The 23,127-nt window shown below is 38.8% G+C and overlaps 1 protein-coding gene across 1 annotated transcript; it reads left to right on the top strand.

Moving 5' to 3' along the window:
* Positions 1–1,008: 1,008 nt before the first annotated feature.
* herc3 (HECT and RLD domain containing E3 ubiquitin protein ligase 3) lies at positions 1,009–23,089 on the top strand. Its single transcript, XM_068588951.1, has 25 exons — positions 1,009–1,097; positions 2,391–2,743; positions 4,151–4,310; positions 4,679–4,755; positions 5,385–5,606; positions 5,739–5,830; positions 6,160–6,290; positions 6,604–6,755; positions 7,175–7,248; positions 8,010–8,134; positions 8,333–8,392; positions 9,671–9,782; positions 10,460–10,649; positions 11,222–11,385; positions 11,525–11,638; positions 11,960–11,983; positions 12,087–12,185; positions 12,335–12,505; positions 12,615–12,758; positions 14,264–14,430; positions 15,605–15,671; positions 16,092–16,174; positions 17,852–18,035; positions 19,223–19,325; positions 19,944–23,089. Exons 2-25 carry the CDS (start codon positions 2,521–2,523, stop codon positions 20,150–20,152), a joined length of 3,147 nt encoding a protein of 1,048 aa, XP_068445052.1. The 5' UTR covers positions 1,009–1,097; positions 2,391–2,520; the 3' UTR covers positions 20,153–23,089.
* The last annotated feature ends 38 nt before the right edge of the window (positions 23,090–23,127 follow it).

Raw genomic sequence — 23,127 nt, 5'->3', positions numbered from 1 at the left:
TGCTTCTTAAATTTTAAATGTACCCCTACATTTATACACATCTCCTAGTTCAGGTACAGATGAACCTGCAGAGTAATACTTGTTTAGTGGCATCATGAGTATTTTGTTCAGTCCATTCCATATTATGTCATTTAATTCACTGAAATGTTGTTCAGGCATGAAGAGTGTGTTTTGAATTTGAAAGAAGTCAGAGTATAATGTATATTGTGATTATATATATATATATATATATATATATATATATATATATATATATATATATATATATATATATATATATATATATACATATATATACATATATATATATATATATATATATATATATATATACATATATATACATATATATATATATATATATATATATATATATATATATATATATATATATATATATATATATATATATATATATACATATATATATATATATATATATATATATACATACATGCATTCTATTGTGTACTGTTCACTTTATTATCATGGCTAGTACTCCAAAAATGTATATGCATATTTCATAACCTATGCTACGTGAACAACTCTACATTCACAGGCCTCAATCTTATATTTATCTTATAATATTTAATATTAATATTTAACTTCCTCCATGCCGCAAAAAAAAAATCCCGTTTAGAAGCCGTTATCCCTTTAATTATACAACATTTTGATAAAATGTCCTTAATTAAACGGAAATGCAAAATCATAGGCTGTTCTTGCCTTTGTATGGTTCAATTAGCTTAATCTGTTATCATTAATTTAGTGGTAAAATAGTAATATACCCACATGCTTTAATACACGTGCTAAATTTGATCAGTTGTGCTGATCAAAATCTTTCTTTTAACGTCTTAGCCGTTTACAAGTTAATACAAAAAAATAGTCCATTGAAGTGAGCGGCGATAACGTGACTCTCAATAAATAGCTCTGGTTGTAATCAGGGATGTAACACCAGCACTTCCGGATTGCCTGACCAATCGCTGCCCTCCGGACTTTAACATTCAGTGACGTAGGCAGCTGTGGTACTTCAGACTTCCTCGTTTGTTTTTAGAGCCGAACCGAAACCGTACGCCCAAATTCAGAATGCATCTATCCAGGTAAATATCTCTTTGGATTTGGATCAACGTGCTGTATTACAACACTGCTTGTACAATCGGGACATCGGTTAACCAACCGGATTTCTTTGAATTTGCTATCACACTGACAGCCAGCGTTGCTATAGCTTGCTAAGGTTAAACAGCTAACTATGAATTAATACGGCTTGTGTTCGTCATCAATACGTCTGATTTGGTTCCGTTAATTTACCGCTTAGTCAGATAATGTCATTTCGATATTTTAGGATGTTTAGCTAAGCCTGTATATTGTGATTAGTCTTCACAACGTAGGCCACTCCTCTTCACTCTCTTCCCAACAGCAAGCTAACGTAACTTAGCTTAACTTAAATATACTTAACGTAACTTAAATATACGTCAGAACAGATCCTGGACCTGTGGACCTTCTAAGTTAACACAGCGAGCTAACGAGATTTACATTGAGCTCATTGGGATTGCAACGTCATAATAATAATTAGAGGAAGAAGAAGAACATAGTCAAAAAGGCCACATCTTAGAGCTCAATTTGTCATCTTTACAGTCTACAACTTAAAGATGTGAGATAAGTATATTATATTTAGAAGAACTAAGAAATCCAGCAATTATTCATGTCAGAGAAGTCAGAACCAGTGAACGTTTATTTATTTTTGATTTTATTTTTTATATTGTTTTATGTTATATTATATCATAATTGATTAATCTATTTATCATTGCAAATGTGATTAAAACTTTATTTTTATTATTACTATATTACAGGATTTATTGCAGGGCTTTTGCATATGACGCCATTAATGTTTGCTCGGTGTAATAAAAAAATTACAATCGAATGGAGGTAGTACCATGACATTTCAATTCCTAATCAGTGGAAACAAACCACACACAACTTCATCAGGGGACAGAACCTTGAGTTAATTTTCATGCTGCGTTCACCCGTTGTCGTCTTTCTGTCTCCTAATTAACAGCACGTTTGTTTCGTCTTATTCTTTTTGTCTCATTCCCATTTGTTTATTTCCCATGGCACACTCAGTCAGTAACATGCATGTATTGCATTGCATGTGCACTGACAGTGAGACAAGACTGCATGGAGCTGCTTAAGCAGGGATTACACAGAGTTTATTTAAACACACTGTCCTGTTCTCCTGTCATGCAGCTTACACCATTCTCACCCACAGCCACATCTCTAAACCCATGGATGTATTCTTTAAAAAAACATTAATGTCTCACACATGGAGCACAGTGATCAGCATGTGCTCCTAATGAAGACAGACGACAGATTTGCAATCTTTTTGTTTCTTCCAGGGTTGGACTTTACATGAAGAGGAGAAAGCGGGGCTGCTCTAAAGTCTGAACATTTTCTTGTCTTCCTCCATCCGGCCGTCACTCTCTCTGCCTCTTCAGATTGGCGTTTGTCCCCTCTTCTCTCGCCAACATGCTTTGTTGGGGAAATGCAAAAGACGGACAGCTGGGTAATGGTATTGAGAGGAACCCCATGTTTGAGCCGAGGAACTGTCAAGTGTTCAGTGGCAGGGGACTGAAAGAAGTAGCTTGTGGAGGGCAGCACTCAATGTTCCTGCTGCATGATGGCAGTGTGTACACATGTGGTTCTAACAGCTGTGGACAGCTGGGCCACAGCAAACCAGGGACTTCCCCAGGTAAAATTTCATCCTGACCTTTTGATGAATCATTACACACTTTAGGCTGTTGCACTACGCTGCTGCACTGCTTTCAGGAGGTGCGAGTGGAAAGTTATCCAGAATGTGAGTGAGCATGTCAATGTGTGTCTAAAACAGGCGCTAAATACAGAGCATGTTAATATTAGCATGCTAACATGCCAGTACAAGATAGTGAACATGGCAAACATTGTGACTGCTAAATAATGAGCATAGTAGCATTGTCATGGTTAGCAATAAACTAAAAGCGACAACATACTTCACATTAAAGTCAGAAATTACTTTAAAAAATGCAAATCTTCAATACATAAGTGACCTGAAGATATTCATTTTTAAAAGGTTTTACATAACAGGTGCAACTGGACTTTCTGTAGTAGTTAACACCCTTGAGTTAGAATGTTGTCATTCCAACATTATGGTTTTTCTAGATAACCCCATCTTTGTGTAAAACTGATGACGGTTTCTGAAAATGCATTGAAATCTCTTGCAGGTCAGAGCAAGTTTATTTTGTTTGAAAGATTCTAGATTTCAGTTTTTACACGTAAGTGCCTCAAGTTCTGAGACGATTCATTACCATTTCTAGGAGATGTGAAACACTCTCCTGGCTTGTGAAGTGATTGCAGACAGTGGTGGGACTGTGTTGGTGTCATGTGGGAGGACGTTTGTGTTACTTTGTGTTGACATGTGGGTAAAGTTTTACCAACAATAAATAAATGTTGGAATTATTGGAACTTATATCTAAAGGTTCTTGCATAGGTAACAAAAACAAAAAAACTTGAATAATATGTCACATATCGACATATTGTATAAGCACTTGTAATACTTGATCATGTTACGGGCCTTCCTCAGACACATTTATTTACTTATAATATATCTTTTTAATAAGCCTACAAGCTGTTGATTACTGGTTAAATGTTTTAAAATAACATTGTAGCATAAACTCAATTGAAACCATAGTACCAGAGTCATTGGGTATTTGTAATTATTATAGGCAATTGTAGCTTTGAACCGAGTTAACCTTCTATAAACAGTTCTATAACAGGAAACCACACAGAAAAGTAGTACACCAATCTGCACCAAACTATGTCCTGCACACATTTGCTTCCTGCTGCATTTCTCTATTTTCTGTGGTGTGACACAAAGTACTTCATGGAGAAAGATCACTATCCTAAATTTGTATTAGATACCAGTTTGATTCTGTAGCTTGCTAAGTGAAAGGCAAGGTGGTTTAGTTTTGATAAGAAAAATGTAGTTTCTATGAACCAGTTAATGCTTAATTCATGAGTTTGTAGCTTGATAAATGAAAAATCTGTACATTTACATCTAACTTCATACTAAGTTTCTGTTTTGGTCATGAAGCTGCTGACATCTTCCTCCTCCTCTCCTCAGAGCTTGTAGGAGCTCTGGACACTCAGACGATAACAATGGTGTCGAGTGGTCAATCCCATTCAATTGCGGTGAATGAGCAGGGTCAAGTGTTTGCGTGGGGAGCTGGTGAAGGGGGCCAGCTCGGCCTGGGGACCGCAGAGGCGGCTGTTCGAATCCCAAGGTGAGTGAGTAGAGTCGACCATCAAAGAGGAATTCAAGCTTTTAAACTGACAAGAGAAAAAACACTCCAAGAAAATTGTGTTGAAGGGATTGGAGGTTTTAACATAAGGATTAATGCTGGGGTCAATTTGTAGCAACTCATACCCGTGAAATAACTATTGTGATGCAGTGAACTGCAGTGAATTACCTGCTTTAGTATTCTATTCTACGATAGTGAAACCTTTAGACAGGGAAGTAGTTTCCTGACAGGTTAGCTCAGACTCGTACATTACTGACATATCTTACTCCTGGACATGTCACTATGGTAGCGTTGTAATATGACTGGTTTTATTGTTTGACTAACAGATGCTTTGTTTTTTTTCAACTTAGGTTGGTCAAAAGGCTGTGTGAGCAGCGGATCTCTCAAGTAATGTGTGGGAATCAGCACTGCATTGCACTTTCTAGAGGTATGCAAGACCCAACATCTTCACAGCACATCAGCACTGTTTGTGTTCATAATTCTTTTATCCACTTCCTGTTTGGTTCTCTATATTTTGGATTTCTCTGTAGCAGACTTTGACCACTGGATGAGTTAGGGTTTGTGTGTAAGGCTGTCAGTTGAGCAAACATGCCCCCAAAAATACTGTAGACACTGTAATTGGTTCATAATTAAATGAAAATATTACTATACCACATCAGCTGTTGAAAAGCTTATTTTTTTCCTTCAAATATTTGATTAATCTCGGAATACTTACACTGAATTCAAATGGTAGAAATGAAATGTAGGGCACCAAATAGTTCATTTAAATTGGGACACAGCTATTGACTTAGCTTGGAGAAAGGATTTCAGGGTTTTACAACATTTTTTCCTTCATTTGTAATTTTCTTATGGCCATTTTTTGGCATCTTTCCTTTATTTGACATTGACACAGAGGAAAAGAAAGGGGTACGTGAGAGATGTTGCCGATTCATGTTGTGCATCTTAGCAAAGACATAGTCCCACATTACCAAACAAATGTATATTTGCCTGTACTGATAGTAATTGGTGGAGATGAACAGTAACCTACTTTTGCTTTTCTGTCCTTTTCCCGCTCAGATGGCCAGCTGTTCACGTGGGGCCAGAATACCAGCGGCCAGCTCGGTCTCGGGAAAGGAGAGCCCAGCAAGCTGTTCCCTCATCCCCTGAAGTCTCTGTTGGGTATTCCGTTGGCACAGATAACCGCCGGGGGAGACCACAGCTTCGCGCTCTCCTTGTCCGGAGCTGTATTTGGTTGGGGCAAGAACAGAGCTGGACAACTAGGCCTCAATGATAAACAAGGTAATGATGAGCTGGATAGAAAGAAGCCACCAGAGTCAAATGCAGAAGTCGCCATGTTCCTCTCAATCGTACTAAATACATCAAACACTGTAGAACAGTGTGACCTTTGCTTGTTTATGTTCCCTTTCTCAGATCGAGCTGTCCCGTGCCACATCAAATTTTTGAGATCTCAAAAAGTTTGTTACATCAGCTGTGGAAATGAGCATACAGCAGCCCTCACTAAGGTATATAGATAAACCCCCACCAGCGCTTCTCAGTGAAACAATTCACACAATATGAGAGTATTTTACCACCAAATGTTACATAGGCCAGTTTTGTGAGTTGCTGTTTAGTCAGCTGTCTTTTTAGTCTACTTGTTGCATGTGACCTTTTATTGCATAGAAAAAAAATCGAAATCGTATTCCAGCTGGATTGCCGAGATCTAACTAATCTTAATCCAGCATCGTCCTGGAAAAAAAACCTATATTTTAATTTGAATATCTGCATTGCTTTGCACATAATCTCTGTACCCAACAACAACCGCACAATTCATTCTGCATTGTGTCTCTGTCAGGATGGCGGCTTGTTTACGTTCGGTGAAGGCTCGTGGGGTCAGCTGGGTCATGGCTCCTCCAACAATGAACTTTTACCCAGACGAGTGCTGGAGCTCATGGGCACTGAAGTGTCCCAGATCACCTGTGGCAGGTATCGTCTCTTTTAAAACCTGCTCAGCGGTTCTCTCGGTACACCTGTACAATCTGATGCATCTTGAGGTGTTGATTAAGCTTTGTGGAAAAATACTACTGGTTACTGGTGGTGTTTTGTGGTTCTGCTTTCAAAGTTAAACACCTTTTGTGAAACAGTATCAACACAAACTAAAGATCAGAAAATCACAAAAGAATTGCAGGATGACTAGATTGTCTCAAAATTAAAGTGTATCTCATAAACTATGTGAATTAGAGGCTGGTTCTGTCCAAATGCATCCTAAATGTGGCTTTTTCGCCCCTCCTTTTGTCAGGCACCACACGCTGGCCTTTGTGCCTTCCTCTGATGTGGTGTATGCATTTGGTTGCAACAGCCACGGCCAGCTGGGCACAGGACTACTGGGGGACGCCAGGAGCCCGCTTCCTGTGAAGGCCAGTTTCCTGACTGGAAATCCACACAGAACAGGTCAGCAGGAGACTTTGTGCTCGCTTTGCAGGATACAGAAACGTGGCTGAAATAGCTTCTTTTTTTTAATCACTCAGGTCGTAGATTGTCACTTGGGTTGTGTGAATAAACGGTACTTATGAAATACACCGTAGTTTGTTGTGTTTGCATTATCAAAGTTCAGCTAGTAGTATTAATGTATTTGTTGATAATGTTATCTAGTGGACATCTGTCACAGTGGAGTCTTTTTCAGGCTGGAAGATGAATATGACTCATTGTCATGTTTGTATAAGCATAATTTCATACATATGCAGTTGAAAATGCTTGACTATAGAGTAAAATAAAGGAACAAACACTATTCTCTGTAACTATTTATTTGATTGTTTGTAAATGTTGGCCAGGTGACTGTTTCTCTGTTTAATCTTTCAATTCTTTTTAAGGATCAAACAAATATACAGTGACCAAAATTATCTGTGGAGGAGACCATAGCTTCTTATTGTACTCCAATGACCAGGTATGTCCTTTAATTAAGGTTTTTGTACCCTTCTCTCACTCGCAAGTTTGTTACCTGAATAATTTATATTGTTGTATTTTTCATTGACTTCAAATCGGTCAAAGACAAGTTTGACTTTTAGTCCTGTTGATTGCTATCACAGTAATTTATAAACATAATTCAAAGTCTAAATATCACAATATCATAATTTTTGAAGCATTGCAATTCATTATCATCATTTGGCATTTCACTGCACACATATTGTATTAACTTATATACATGCTGAAATGTGTCACGCAAAATTAAGTGTCACGTGTAGTTAAACTGTAAAAATTATTGCGGTTAAGACACAGCTGCAGTCCACTCAATATTTTCAGCACTAAACCCTCAATACAAACCGTAATCTAATCATAAAACAAACTATTTGAAAATATGCAGCTTAATAATCATTTTTAAAAAATCGCCCCACATTTCTATGAAATCAGTTCCAGTGTTTCATCACAGGGTGGCATTAATGTGTAATCTTCCAGCGTTCTTTAGAAATGGGCAGTACTGTAAATGGGGCAAGTGTCTGCCATGAATATCCAGTGAAATGTCAGGACCGTGACATAAAGACATAACACACATTCAGCCTCTCCTGCGAAATATTTAGACTGCAGGTGTGTGCCTTATTTGTTTTATCTTTAAGCAGGAAAGAGACACAACGGACCGAAGCCCAAACGCAAACAATCTGCCAAATGTTTGAACTGATATTTGGTGTTTCCTCATCTTCCTCTCTGCAGAGTTCGGTCCCCTCAGAAGACTTCAGAGTGATTAATGTCAGTAAATCAATCTCCCCCATCAATTATGAAAGATTAAATTCATGGAGGTTAAAGCTGATGTACAGCACAGATTCCAGTGTCACAAAGTAAGTAAAATAATGAAAGTTATTATTTTATATGTATTGGAATGAATGCTATATTATAATACATATAAAAGGTATACATTCTCTTGTTGATATTTCATATAAATAGTGGTTTTACTTGGATGTCTTTTCACACGTGAGACTTGATTATGTTCAATCGATTATTTTTTAATGGTCTCTGCTTCATGTTTTTGTGCTCAGTGACATTTTAATCCAACTCTCCTCTACGGCTTGTTGGAACGCCAGCTTTTTGGACCAAAGGTGAGTAAACGCCATGTTTACAAAAGTAATTAAACACTCAACTCAAGTGATGTATTAAATCCAATTTAGAAGTGCTTGTATTTTACTTTTCAGATCAAGATGTTCTTTTTCTGTTACTTTAATCCTCTACTCCTCGACATTTCAGTGGGAAACATTGCACTGTTTTCCCACCTCACATCAACAGCTACGGTTAATTACTTTTCGGGTCTTATAAAATCCAACGCAAATCTTTCCCTACGATTTATCTGGTGACCCTTTGGAGGCAACCCACTCTTCGGTTGGAAACCACTTGAGTGAACTACCTCACCACGTGTAGAGTTGTAGCTCTACCTCAACTAGCTATAAAACTAACAGCTATGTTAACAATATATTATTAAAAACAATTCTACCGAAATCTAACAAGAATAGCAGACACAAAAAGGTTTTCTCAGGGGTCCACAAAAAAAACTTGTATGAAAAGCTAGACTCCTGGGAGCTGAACCAGCATTACAGGGTCCACTTAGTGCCATGTCCAGTTATCCACCAAAACATGCCGAGTGGAGAAAGATGCAATCTCTTTGCTCGCTGACGGGTTTCTCTGACCCTCCCTGCGTGTGAAGGTATGTTGACTCATCAGCAGATAGGTATCGTGTCCAGGGAATGAACCATGGTTGGAGTGCAAAGGCATTATAAATGCAGACATAAAACGGTACGACAAGCCTTCAAACATGGTCAGCAAAAAATAGGAAGGGTGCTTAATCTGTAGTTTGGGACCTAAAACTTGTTTTTTTGTCTGAAGTGTCGTCATTTTCATTGCATTTTTGTTACGCTTTGGTCCCAGAATTGTTCCTCTTGTTCATTAAGCTCACAGAATTCCCCAAATAAAGTGGGTCAGCGCTCATACTCGGTGTTCTATCTGCACCAGTGTGTTTTGTTTGGCAAACAGTCTTCACAAGATCAGATCTGATGTATTTGTGTTATGACTAAATATATCCTGTGCTATAAGAATACGAAGGCTTACACTGTAAAACATACAGAGGGGTTTTGTTGGCTTTTCGCATCGGTCTGCACTCTATCCTCGGGCTCCATCAGGCTGAAGAGAAGATCTGCTTAGGGATTGACTTAAATACCTCGAGCCTGTGTGTTCATCTCACCGTCGGCGTTTAAACCAAAGTAACATGAGCCTTTAACATCGAGGCTTCGCCTCAATGTCCCTGAATCATAGCTCTGACCTATTTTTGGCCCGTTAGTAGACATCATAGATATTTAACACATAATCATGTTTGTTTGTTCTCTCAGTAATGATACCCACTTCAAAACCAACCCAAAGATCCCAGGCATCGATCTCAACTCTGTCAGGAAACTATTTGAGGCGCTCAGCAAACCGGCTTTCTCTGGACTTCTGGAACAGGTATTGACTACATGTGTGTTTAAGCACTGCATGTGTACAAAAGGGATGATTATTGTCTGCTCTTCTAAGCCAAAACTTGACATCAAGTTTGTTATTCGCAAATACTCGTTTGTTATAAGCAAATACTCGTTCGTTATTGAGCAAATACTTAAACTAGCTTTCTGTTTGGGTTTCAGTCACCATAATGCAGCCGTTAAAGGAGGAAATATGGGATTGTCACAGTACTGGATTAGTAATTTGTTGTAACAAGAACATATTTATAAGTGAATATTGGGTTTGTTTTGAAAGTACATCAAGTTCTGCTGCTTGCTCAAGGAGTCAAAACCTCTAACATCAGCTCAGTAATGATAGGTTTAGGTTCATGATGCTCGTCAGCCCAACATGAGACCGAGGCCACATTTCAAACCACTCAAAGCCTCTCCCAAACTTTAATGAGGGGATATTTTTGATTCAAGCTGTTTTGGAATAAAAAAAAATACCCCATATATTGCTCTATTTTATTTATAGATATGTGTAGCTTTCATTTCAACGCATCATAATATAGTACATTTCAACTAATTTCCCTCTGTAACAGTAAATATTATTCCTTGTATCTGTGTAATTAAAAGTAAATATGTACACAATCTGTGAAACACGTCCCCACCCCCACCCCCTCTGTGTCTGACTCTCTGTTTTAGGCCACCAAGAGTTTTGAGAGTCTAGTGATCCCCCAGCTGCAGCGCTCCCCTCCGGACGTCGAGGCCATGAGGATCTACCTCATCTTGTCTGAATACCCGGCGCTGTTTGACTCCAAGAACTACATACGCCTCACTATCCCCCTGGCAATGGCCATCCTCCGGCTTGACGCCAACCCCAGCAAAGTATTGGGTATCATACTTGCAAGTTTCTTTTGTCTTTTTTTATACCGACTGGTCTTTGCGAGCTGATAACACAGATCACGTGATGTCAACAACCTGCGGCACCATCACACCGCTTGACTTCTCTTCTCCAGCACGTCTGCGTCATGATCCACATCCACGTCACCTCTGCTGAGCCTGTTATCACGCTATTTAAGACGCACCTCCAAACGAGAAAATGCTCCGAGAAATACACAAAACTGACGTGATTAAGGATTTTTGTGGATGATATTGCTATTTGGGAAGATAAGAAGTCCTCAAAAAGCAGATGATGTAAAGTTGGTTGCCGGGGAATAGCCGTCGCTTCAGATGCTGTTCGAACGTCCTCCGAGAATCTTGTTCCTTCAGCATATTGATACCTGTAAATACATATTACAAACAGTATATTGACCCCGCTTGTGCTCCAACACAAACACATTTACATTAAGAAACGCTTAAAAACACTGACGGATCAACCGAGAAATTCTTAGTAAAATACCGTCAAGTTTTGTTTGAGGTACTTGCTGTGTAGTTTGATTTAAACTTTGTTCTCCATCTCTGCAGACAACTGGTGGTGTTTTGTGGACGGCGCCGTGTTCACCAGAATGGTCGACATGTACAAAAGCATCGTTGTGTTCATGCTCACGGGAGGAAAGACGCTGCTCGTGCCGGTTTTCTACGAGAACTACTTTGTTGCCACTCTGAGGCTGCTGGAGAAACTCCACAAGGTATCCACACAGCTCACCTGCTGCTTTTGACAAGCCACCAACTGTCGCTCAACACAGTCTGAGGGGGCTACCGTTGGGCAGCTGTTGAGAGAAATCGTTCACTACTGTGTTGAAGCATGTGTTTGTTCCATGTCACCAGGTAAACTTAAAGGCCCACCATGTGGAGTACAACCGCTTTTATATCCCTGACATCACCAGCCTGGTGGACATCCAGGAAGACTACCTCAAATGGTTTCTGAGTAAAGCTGACATTGTAAGTCCTGACATTCCCTGACAATGTTTCACTTCCTTGTTACTTGACACCCGCTGAGGCTACACAAACACACGCGCACACTAACACGCACGGACTCTTAACGGACGTCATTCCTGGTGTTTGCAAAGGAATGAGGAATTTTATCGTATCGCTGTTTGTCGGTTCTTGCCGTCCAATATGTGTCTTAGTTTACAGACAAGCCCTTTTAACTACTTTAACAATGGATGGATTTAGTTTTATCTTCTAAAAGTTGCTGCTCTTGATATTTCTTCACCTCAAGTCATATCAAATGACTTTGTTTTCTCTCATTTTGTGTTCCAGAAACAATCATCCTCCCCTTCACAGGTACCTGATTCAAAGATTGGACGTGAACATCTAAAATGACATACTCTATACATTTTCTTCATGTTTTGAGAGTTGTAAGCATATTTCCTAATTTTCCTTGCAGGGTGACTTCCCCTCAGTGAACCTATGTGCCTACCCATTCATACTGAACGCTCAAGCCAAGACAACCATGTTGCAAACAGACGCTGAGCTGCAAATGCAGGTGCGTGCTGCTAATGATCATCAGTGATCTTGTGGTTTCACACAGTCGATCACCGAGGTTTCATTTGATTGTTCTCAGTAAATGTCTCTCTAGCATCTATTTGAAATGGACTCTTTTCTTGCCTTTTCCCACCTCAACCTGTGAACCAGATGGCAGTAAGCGGTGCAAACCTCCACAACGTCTTCATGCTGCTCACGCTGGAGCCCCATCTTGCGAGGAACCCTTACTTGGTGCTGCATGTGCGCAGGGACCATTTAGTAAGCGACACACTACGAGAGCTCACCATGTACTCGGATGTGGACCTCAAGAAACCACTCAAGGTGAGAGCGGCGTACAAGCTTTTAAAGGTCATTTATAGTTCTGGGATTTTGAGGAAAACTAACTGTTGTATTTTTTATGATCTCCTTATTCCCCCTTCTCTCCATCCAGGTGATCTTTGACGGAGAGGAGGCCGTGGATGCAGGTGGAGTAACTAAAGAGTTCTTCCTGCTGCTGTTGAAGGAGCTGCTGGACCCTGTGTATGGGATGTTCTCTCAATACAAAGAGTCCAACCTCCTGTGGTTCTCAGACAAAGTAAGTTTACACTGTATTCACATATATGTTATGTGAATACAGTATGTATGTTAATGACGTGAACAAACAAATACAAATTAATAACTGCAAATATTCAAAACATAAAAGGTAGTGCAGTCAAAAACAACCTCGGGATGCAGAGGAGATGATCTTTTATCATCGAGCAGAAGTGTTTTTTTTGTCGTTTTTTTTTTTTTTTTTTCTATTAACAAGCAATTGCCAAGTTCAGTAAAACGGTTGTCGAGACTTTAGGGGGTGAAACAGTAGTTAGACAAATAAATATGAACCTCCTCTGACTGCGTTTTTCTGTAGCTTTGAATCAATCTTCTCGCAGTCTGTTTTTAGTTATGTTATTATTAGTATGGTAACATTAGTAGTAATACGTGTCCTTGTGAGATTGTGTGAACAGTGCTCTCCACAGTTAATTATTAAATGAACATGATCATTGTAATTGAGTCCATGGCTATTTATAAAGCCTATTTCGTAGTAAGTGTGGTTTTATTATGATTAGATACACTGATACACTTTCAGCACATTAACTTTAATGTAGAGCCAAACAGTAATTTCCCTGCTGGGAAAGGAGGGTAGTGATTTTGTCACGCTGTCTTTTGTACACTCCTAGAAATACAGAGTTTGGTTTGTTCGATTCCTCCATCACTCTGTGGATGAGAGGCAGTGACGGTTCATTAGAGTTAGTCAGAGCAGAGTTGGAGATAATGCGCTTGAAAGATTGATCAAAAGCTTAAAATGCAGTTTTGAGACAACGTTTGAGGCAATGTTTTCCTTTTTGTTTGGTTGAGAACTTTTCCATCATGCTTTTTATGTTTTGACTTTGTGCTTTCGAGAAAGAGCTTCTGCTCCTGTCATTAGTGATGATATTACGTCAGTGGGAACATTCAGGTTGACAAAACACTCACCTCGATGAGGCAACATGTCCCTGAACTTTAAGAAATACTGGTTACTTCAGTCAAATGAAAGTGACGCACGAATAAACCAGAATTATTAACATTTCCTTTTTTTTCTGTCTGAGCAACTTCAAACTGCTTTTTTTATAACCTCACATGCATTACTTTTTACCTCAACACATACATCGTTTTTACTCAGGAACAGAGTTTTCCGAGGAGAGTTTGAAGAGAAATACACATTTAAAATGTGTATTTATGCATATTAACCCTGGAACTCAATGGAATCAAACATGAGCATGTTAAATGGAAATAATTATCATCCAGGTCTGATAATCAAACTCATGGTGATTCTCTGAGCTCGATGATAATTATTATATTATTTTTAAAGGTCTGTTCTTCAACCAAAACGTTTTAGTAAAATATTACCAGTAATCCAAGTTTATTTTGGGACAATAAAAATTGTGAATTTATCTTGCTGGTATATCTTCGTCTCTTAAGTTTTAAAGATGTCATGTTAAAGTACACTCTGACATTTATTTTGTTCGATCTGAGGCCGCTACAGAAAGGCAATCCTCAAATGATTTCCTTTTGTGTCTCCAGTGTTTTGTCGAGCAGAACTGGTTTCACCTGATCGGGATCATCTGCGGTCTGGCCATCTACAACTCCACAGTGGTGGACCTCCACTTCCCTCTGGTTCTCTACAAAAAGCTGCTCAATGTGTCGCCAACGCTGGAGGACTTCAAGGAGCTGTCTCCCACCGAGGCCCGGTAGGTCCTGAGCTTTAAACGTGAGGCGGCGCCCTGCAGGACATTTCGACATTGTGTTTTCTAAGATATTGCACTTGCTGCACACCACCTTTCTTGCCTGTGTCCACATTTGAGGCAGGCCAAATGGTATGTATACAACTGGGAAGTTGTTGGGGCATTTGTTTTGTTGATTTTTAATCAGAATCAAAAAGTGTGTCACTCACATCCATTACCTGAGTGTTATTTTAAGGAGCAGTAACATTGACTGCTACTGGGATCTGCTTCTTCCTTGAACTCAGCAGGAAGGGTCAGCATTTCCTTTGTGCCTGGTTGTTTTCAGTTGACAATTGATTTCAAAATAGGACTTCTGAAAGCTACAAGACTGTAGTGTTGCTTTTAGAGACAACTTTACCTTTTTAAATATGCTACTTTTTTGTTTTTACTGTCTTGAAAGTGCGAGCAGTGCAGGTTTGACAGAATAAAGCCAGCTCACACTGAGGAAAAAAGATATAACATATTTAACTGTATCACTGAGATTCAACCAATTTGTCTTTTCAGTGAAATATAATACAAATTGTAAAGCAATGATATTTAATTCTCTTTCAATGATTATCATTTCTTTTGCCAGCTACACTTCCTCTTTCCATGTTTCCTGTGTTTTGGTGGTAAATATCAAGCATGTTGTTTGCAGGAGAACTAACACAACACTCTCTCTGAGTCACTTCCTGTGGCGTCATAAGCTAATATGTCGCCACTTCACTTTTAATCCAACAGACACTTTCGTTTTGATCCATGTAGCTGCAGGACAGGAACAGCTTATCCCTGGTTTTCATTTTAAAAGTCAAACAGGGACATATTTAGACGTCAAGGCAAACGTAATGAACTGATAAGGTAGAAAAAACATATTTATAAAGAAAAGATTACAACTATCTACACAGTCCTTGGCTAAGCATGATGGTGATATGCATGAAGGAGACATTTCTTCATATGAAGTGTACTACTGTAATGAGTTTCTTCATGGCGTAGAGAACTGTTTTAATGATGGCGAGTCTGGCCTTCGCCTTTTCATTTGTTTATTTATTTTTAATCACTAATATGATTATTAGCATGTGTTTGTCCTCCACTGACGCAACGGTGTGTTAAAATTGGTGTTCTTCCCTCTAGACGTTAACTTCTTCTGTTTCTTCTTCTACAGGAGTCTCCAACAGCTTCTGGACTATGACGGAGGAGATGTGGAGGAGACGTTTCTTCTCAACTTTGCTGTAAGCGGGACCTTTCACCTGTTTCACCATCGGGCCTTTCAGGATAAGGCTTTTTTAGTTCTTAACAGATCAAGTGATTCAGTGTTATTGTTGCTTTTGATCCTATTGATATCAATACAATACTTAGTATCGGTAGTACCCATGCTTTAGGTATTCATTTTCTATTTGTTGTATGTGGGATCTACGGTGTGTTTGTTCATCATAATGAAGAAAAATGTCACCAATGTAGCTCACTACTGTGGTTTTAATTGTGTTTTGAGAACAGTGACGGTCTATGGTGCAGAGAAACAGGATGTATCAGACACTACTTCTTAGTAAACAATTATTGTTGGTTTTGGCCTTTTTATGGGATTCTTTGACCATATGGAAAGAATATTTATTTTCTACAATCTGAGACTATTTGTTGTGTTCACACCTCAGATCACCAGGGAGAACTACGGGATGACAGAAGTCAAGGAGCTGGTTCCTGGAGGAGAAAGCATCAGTGTGGATAAAAATAATAGGTGAGGCAGCTTTATATGTCATATTAAGGCCACAATGTCAACAGCTCTTCTTCACTTGATGTCCCATTTTCAATGACCTTGTTTCATGAATATTTTTTAATACTCTGCACGCTGTTCTTTCTAAAAGACAAACAGATGACGCCGAGATTTTTAAATATATTGTTTTTTCCAGCACTGAGATTATCATGTCGCTCACACAGCTGGCAGCTCATGTCCTATTGTTCCAACTGAAGGTCATGTTCTGTGTTGAAAACATAGAAATCAAAGAATTCTGTATTTTGATCGTCAGTCAATGTTTTTTTTCCACATCATCACCGCCCTGTTTCTGCAGCTCGTCCTTGTGCCAGCGGCATTGATTACAGTGTTATGTGGAGGAGTCTGCAGAGAGTTGTGGGGTTGGCGGTGTCAACATGTCTGGCTGCTGGCGCTAAACAGATGGCGATAGCAGCAGTGACCCAAGTCGCTTCTGCAAAATCCCCTCGACACTCAGACGTGGAACTGTAATAATAGAATTAATAGAGAAAACTGTTGTTGTCGCTGTGGTGTAAAACATCTGAATCAGATACAGAAGCAGACATGTTGATTTAGTCTGGCTGCTATATCACCGTGCAGCCCCAAACAAAGCCATCTTTTCCTCCAGTAGGAAATGAACCAGAATGCCTGGAATGGTGACAGCTACTCCATAGAGCAGCGGTCCTCAAATGGGGGTACTAGTAAATATTTAATAATACAAGTGTAAGTTCTTAAACTGAATTCTATATCTTCTATATTAAATCAGACATTGATGACACAGCGCTGTGTATTACATGGTTTTCTCAACCAAATATGCTTTGGAGATAGTTGGCTGAAAGAAAAGTCCATCACTTAAAAAAGGTTGAGAACCACTGCCATAGAGGACTCTTTAAACTCAGCAAAACACTATTTTTGAAACATCTTTCTGACTCATTTTCATGCTTTTCCTGCTTTAACAGGATGCTGTGGTGGCATGTCAAAACAGCAAGTCATCATTTTGTTAGGGAGAGCTATATTTTGTGAGGTTCGTGTAAGTGTTCAAAAACCTGTGATGGATTTGTTTTATTGGACTTTTACAATAAATGGAAGTTAACACGAATCATCCATGAGTAAAAACTGGATTAGGAAGATTGCCCTTCAATACTTTGCATCATAGTATGAATTAAAAAGGCTTATTACAGAACGCCTCAATCCATTAGATTTGTAATAAAAAAGAAAATTCAGTGTATTTCTATTTAATAAAATTCAAATGAATATATATCATTCATTGCATTTCTTATGTTAGTGATATTGCATGATGTCTTTAAAGCGACACGTTTTTGTACACACAGTATTTTTTGTATATGCACGCATTATATGCACCGTGTGTATTTGTCATGATGGAAGAGATGATTCATTTCATCTGAGCGTAAGACCTCCCCGAGATGAAAACAGACTCAGGCTGGATGATGAATCTGCTGTTGAACTCCAGTGGGCCTGAAAAAATAGTTCTGAAAGTGTATGAAATTATAATCAAGATAACAAGCGGGTCCATAAACAATGGAGGAGGAAGCAAGTGTTTACAGTCACACCTTGAAGTCTGGATGAATTATTTCCTTATAATCTGAGTTGTGAGGATGCAGCAGCAGTGTTTACTTAACGTGTGTGTGCATGTGCGTGTTTCAGGAAGGAGTTTGTGGAGGCCTACCTGCGCTACGTGTTCTCGGATTCTGTTAGCGAGCAGTACTCAGCCTTCTCCTCTGGCTTCCTGAAAGTGTGCGGTGGGGAGATCCTGCCGCTGTTCCAGCCGTCTGAGCTGATGGCCATGGTGGTCGGCAACAACAACTACAACTGGGAGGAGATGGAGAAGGTCTGTGTGTGGTTTTAACATCTGGATGTGCAATGTTTGTAGTAAGAAGTCCAACAATTCTGAATTTCCGTCCCGTCAGCAGAAATGTCAAACCCTTTCCTGTTCCTGTTCAGTGAACACGTGTAAAAACTCAGAGCGGGATTGGAACGACTGTAAGAAGAAAACCTCAATGCCTAGTTATGCAAGAGTTTTCAAGCTGACAGTTGTGGTGGATGTGACGATTATCATGTTGGACAGAGCTGGAAATTTGACATCCTCAATATCTGGCAAGTGAGTCACAAAGCTCACAGTGTAACTGAGGAAATAGGAAGTGTTTTCTACTAACGCAGTGCTGAGCAGTAACGCGTGAGGAAGATTTGCGAGAGTCTCTTGGTCAGGGACAGAGCCGTGATCCGGAGGATTGAGCGTATCTAGGCAGGAGAACCAGATTGTGAGGGGAGAGTCTTTGGTCCAGAGTGTGAGCTAACAGAAAAACAGTGGGACGGAGGCAAGATTCTGGTCAAGGCAGCTGCACGCACAAGAGGAAAAAAAGGATATGGTTTATTAAACTAGAGAATATACAGGCTGGAATGAGACTAACTCAGTAGCTGAGTCTGGTGGACACACTCACACACTTCAAATTTTGCACAAATGTCCACTTAGACGTAAGAATGAACTGATTGTATTTTAGTGGTTAAAGTTAAAGGTCACTTCGAGAATTATCTGTGAATTATGTCAATCTCACACAAATGTCTAATCGGATAAAAATTGGATACAAAAAAAAGACATTTTGGACAGACATGGATGTAAACTACAACTTGACTGGTCGGCAGAGGCTTACGAATAAGATTAGCTCTGAACTGTCACAAAGAACATCTGAGGCTGAAAAGTCTTGAATGAATAAAAAGTTGGACCTGATGACGCTAAAGGCAAAAAAAAAAGGCACATTTTATATTGCTCGTGTTGAAAAGGCAGCGTGAAACAATATATTCACACAAATGCCAATTAGTATCAAATATTTTTTACATGCGATAACCCTCTGGTCCTTGTTCGGATCACAACATAAGATCAGTGTATTGTTATGTGAGATAAATCCAAAATGTTATTTTACTGTTTGATAGTGTGTCGGACTTGATGCAAGAGAGGAAATGTGTACGTGATGCTAAAACGAGGAGAGCTTTCCATCACCACGTCGTTTCTCTTTGCAGAATGCTGTGTACAAAGGGGAATACACAGCCACTCATCCAACGGTCCGATTGTTCTGGGAGGTTTTCCACGAGTTCCCTCTGGAAACCAAGAAGCAGTTCTTATGTAAGTATTTAATTGCTCCAGTGCTCAATGTGCATGACAGTTTAATTCTTACTCTCAATATCTCATAAATTGATGTGCAGTTTGTTCATGCATGACAATATACTGTGTGCGTGTGTGTGTGCGTGTGTGTGTGAATGAGCAGCAGATTTTTAAGATTTCTTTATAACAACGCTATATAACTGCAGCCGTGTCTCATATGGATGGATGGATTTCCGGGTGGATATGTACTTTTTTTTTAATCCTCAAGGGGAAATGTGTTGTCATAGTAGCATGGCCAACACTTTACAGACACCAAATGGAATAAATAAAAATAATAAAACAAAATAATAAAATTATACACACACACACACAAAATTGAATACAAATAACTGCAGTGTATTAAGGAAATTAAATTAAATGTAAACAGAGTGTGTAAAATATATATACACAATATTTTTATGCATATATGAAGTGTAAATCAACATAAATGTAAATATAGATGTGAATGTGTAAAGTGAAAGATAGTCCACAGAGGATCTGGCCAATTTATGCAGCCACATGTGGCGAGTGGAACCGTTCTCGATAGTCGTTTTCTATAGTCTATGTTCTCACTCGTTCCTCCGTGTCTCCTGCCCACAGTGTTCCTGACCGGCAGTGACCGGATCCCCATCCACGGTATGGAGAGCCTGCGTATCGCCATCCAGTCCACCACGGCGGAGGAGCACTACCTACCGGTGGCCCACACCTGCTACAACCTGCTGGACATGCCCCGCTACCAGACCAAAGAGATCCTGCGCCGCCGTCTCACTCGCGCTGTGGAGCAGTACGAGGGCTTTAGCCTGGTCTGAGCAGGAGGAGACATGCAACCGTTTTAATGCACTTTAACAGCAATACAACCCCATGCCCGTGTGGAAGGAGTGCGATGGGGGACTTCAGGACAGGAAGGTTAATCTCTTCATATGCTCTCACAAGATTGTTAAACATCTTGAATCTGAAAGGTCTATCTATGTACATGCAAAGTATTATTGTTTTTATGGCAACGGCCAAAGTTTCTCAACCTTTTGGGATCATTTGGAATATATTTTTTATGTATTGATATTTATTTGAAATGTATCACAGCCCTGAAATACAAGTCTAAATATTATTGAAGTCGCACAGAAGGATTCACAAATGTACGTTATGTTTTCAATGAACACAAAAGAAGTTATCATTATATAAAAGTATACTAATGCCTTGGCCTGCAACGTCAATATTACAATTCCCTATTTTATCAGAGAAAACCTGTATTATTTTACATATTTACATGCCACTTGGGTAATGCTCGCTAGCCATGAAAGTTAACTATGTTTTTCTCGGCTGATGTTTGTGACTTTGACCATGAGTGCTATAGTGCTGCTACCCTCCACTTTGACTACAAACAAGACAACAATGTTATGTACAGTGTGCCAGACTCATTCAGCTGAACACAAAAACATCACCTGGCAAACAAACATATACCGTTAGCTAAACTATCGTAAGCCAATGTTCGCTAATGCATATATATAAATCACAACATACATTTATGAATCCTTCTGTGTGCATTTATTATTATTCAGTCTGATTTCACTCCATATACAAACTCCATACTTAAATTAAATTGACAACCTAATTATACATGTCTTTTGTGACCAAACATCAAAGGCCGGAGAAGGTTGAGAAACTCTGTCTTTGGGTGTTCGTGTAGTTTCATTTTTGTCGTCTTTTTTTTTTCACAGTTGTGTATTTTCTATTCCTCCTTAAATTCTATTTTTTACCTTTTAAAGAATTATGTTATTACCTTGAGACAATATATCTGCTTTTTGTTACTTTTAATTTAATAAATAGAGTGGCTATTTTTCAACAAATTTAAAATGTGTGTGTATATATGTATGTAAATAGTACTTTGAATATAATCTTCACCTTTGAAATTGGGAGTATTTGTCCCACGGATCTTGTGAATGGGAGAATATTCAGCAAACAAAAGGGTGCCGGATGTAACACGGTGAATATTATTTGCAATCCCTTGTTTTATTTTGAGCTGTGGATCACAGAGCAGCGGACTTGGTCTTTAATCTGCATTCAACAGTGTTGCCTTCTACTGCAAAACCTACATGAAAAGATGACTTTTAAAGTTAATTTTTTGTAGTGGTTGTTGTTGTGCATGTCCTTGAGTGAAAGCAAACACCTGGCAATGATTTAAAAAATGTGACACTTTAGGAAATACGCTTAATAGCTTCCTGGCAGAGAGTTTGATGAGAAGATTGTTACCATTTTCCAGATGTATCTGTTATATATTGAGGCAACTAGCTGCCATGTAGGTTAGCTTAGCACAAAGACTGGCGATGTGGTGAAACAGCTAGCCTGATTATCCCAACTGTAAAAAATAAACATCCAGCAGCTCCACTAAAACGCACTAACTTATGGATTATGGCTTGAAAAAAAATAAGATTTTGACCTATTCAATGTAGTTATTGACCAAAGTATTTCTTGACTGTGACCCATGAGCTTCTGTGATCTGGTTAGAAAAGCAATGTTAGGCCTATGTTCACGCTGCATACATTTATTATTAATTTATTAGAATGTATTGCATGCCTCTCATATTTCATATCCAGGCCACTAATAACAGTGTTACGCTGTACACGTTTCTGGAGTCCCCACTAAAAACTTCATCAGAGCCAGGAAATATTCGGGCACATGAAACATCTTTTACATATTTTACACTTTGCTTTGAACAACTTAGATACGTGTAAATTGTCGTGCTTTAGACATGCTAGTTGGCAGATTTTATAACCAGTGGACAAAGCCAGACCACTGTTTCCAGAATTTCCGGCCTTTTTTTTTTTCAAGACTAAGCTAGCTGACCGTTAGCTGAAGCTTCGTATTTAGCTTGCAGAGCTAAGCTGATGTTAACTCTCAATCAGAAAGCAAATGAACGTATGTCCGGAAAGGTCCCTTAATACTACATATATAATCATTAGAATACAACATATAAATTGTGATTAGTTGGTTGCAAATAATTAAATTGTGGTATTTGTGCAGGATGACACAATATTTAAAAGGTGTGGGCAGTTAACTTATTAAAGACTTTATCGTCAGTTGATGAACTGTATCTATCACATCACTTGTTCTAAAACTTGCCCTGATGCTGAATTCATTCTTACAGTCGAACCTTTTATTCCAAACGGATGTTTAATGAGGTTGAATTGGTGTGAAGTTTGTGAACTGGTCTTGCATATACATATATTTTTTGTATTATTCATGGTGTCAAAGTGGCTTCAGACAAAAGACTTTTTGTGTCCTGACTATCAGGTCACGCTGACGTCTGTTTAGCAATAACGAGAAACAGCCCAGTGATGTTGTGAACGCTCTCTGGGTTTTCCTCCTAAAGGTCTAAACACTGAACTCTTCTGAGATGTTTTCTCCGGACACTTCAACTTCTTGCTTTGCTCTTTACTGCATGTACACACATGTTACTCAGTATTTGTCTAATTAAAGCTAATTTCTCCTACAGAGTTTAGTCCTATGCAAAGGTTTATGTGGCCCTTTACTTTGTTGCACCTTTTAATGTGCTACTGAAAATGTGATTTTTATTTTTGTGTTAAATATTTCTCTGAAATCTACACAATTCTTTCTGTTTCAGCCAACCTTTTTTTAAAATATACATTAAAACAATACAGTGCTCGTCCTTGATTGCATTATTGGACATAAATATGTTAAACACAGCTTAGTAGCTCATTGTGTTTACTTTGTTTTGGGTTACCTTTTTGATCAGCTTCATCAATAAATCAATCTTTTGTAAATAATT

The sequence above is a fragment of the Clinocottus analis genome, unplaced genomic scaffold, assembly GCF_023055335.1.
Source record: "Clinocottus analis isolate CAN_PGR_092001 unplaced genomic scaffold, fCliAna1.0.p SCAF_22, whole genome shotgun sequence".
Taxonomy (NCBI): domain Eukaryota; kingdom Metazoa; phylum Chordata; class Actinopteri; order Perciformes; family Cottidae; genus Clinocottus; species Clinocottus analis.
The sequence above is the reverse complement of the archived record's forward strand: the minus strand, read 5'-3'. Positions and strand labels throughout refer to the sequence as shown.

Bases quoted from the DNA above. Each gene is read 5' to 3' on its own strand.
- herc3 (XM_068588951.1), top strand. From the start codon at position 2,521: ATGCTTTGTTGGGGAAATGCAAAAGACGGACAGCTGGGTAATGGTATT. The intron at 4,756-5,384 runs GTATGCAAGACC...TTTCCCGCTCAG, and splicing joins CTGCATTGCACTTTCTAGAG to ATGGCCAGCTGTTCACGTGG. The intron at 5,607-5,738 runs GTAATGATGAGC...TCCCTTTCTCAG, and splicing joins AGGCCTCAATGATAAACAAG to ATCGAGCTGTCCCGTGCCAC.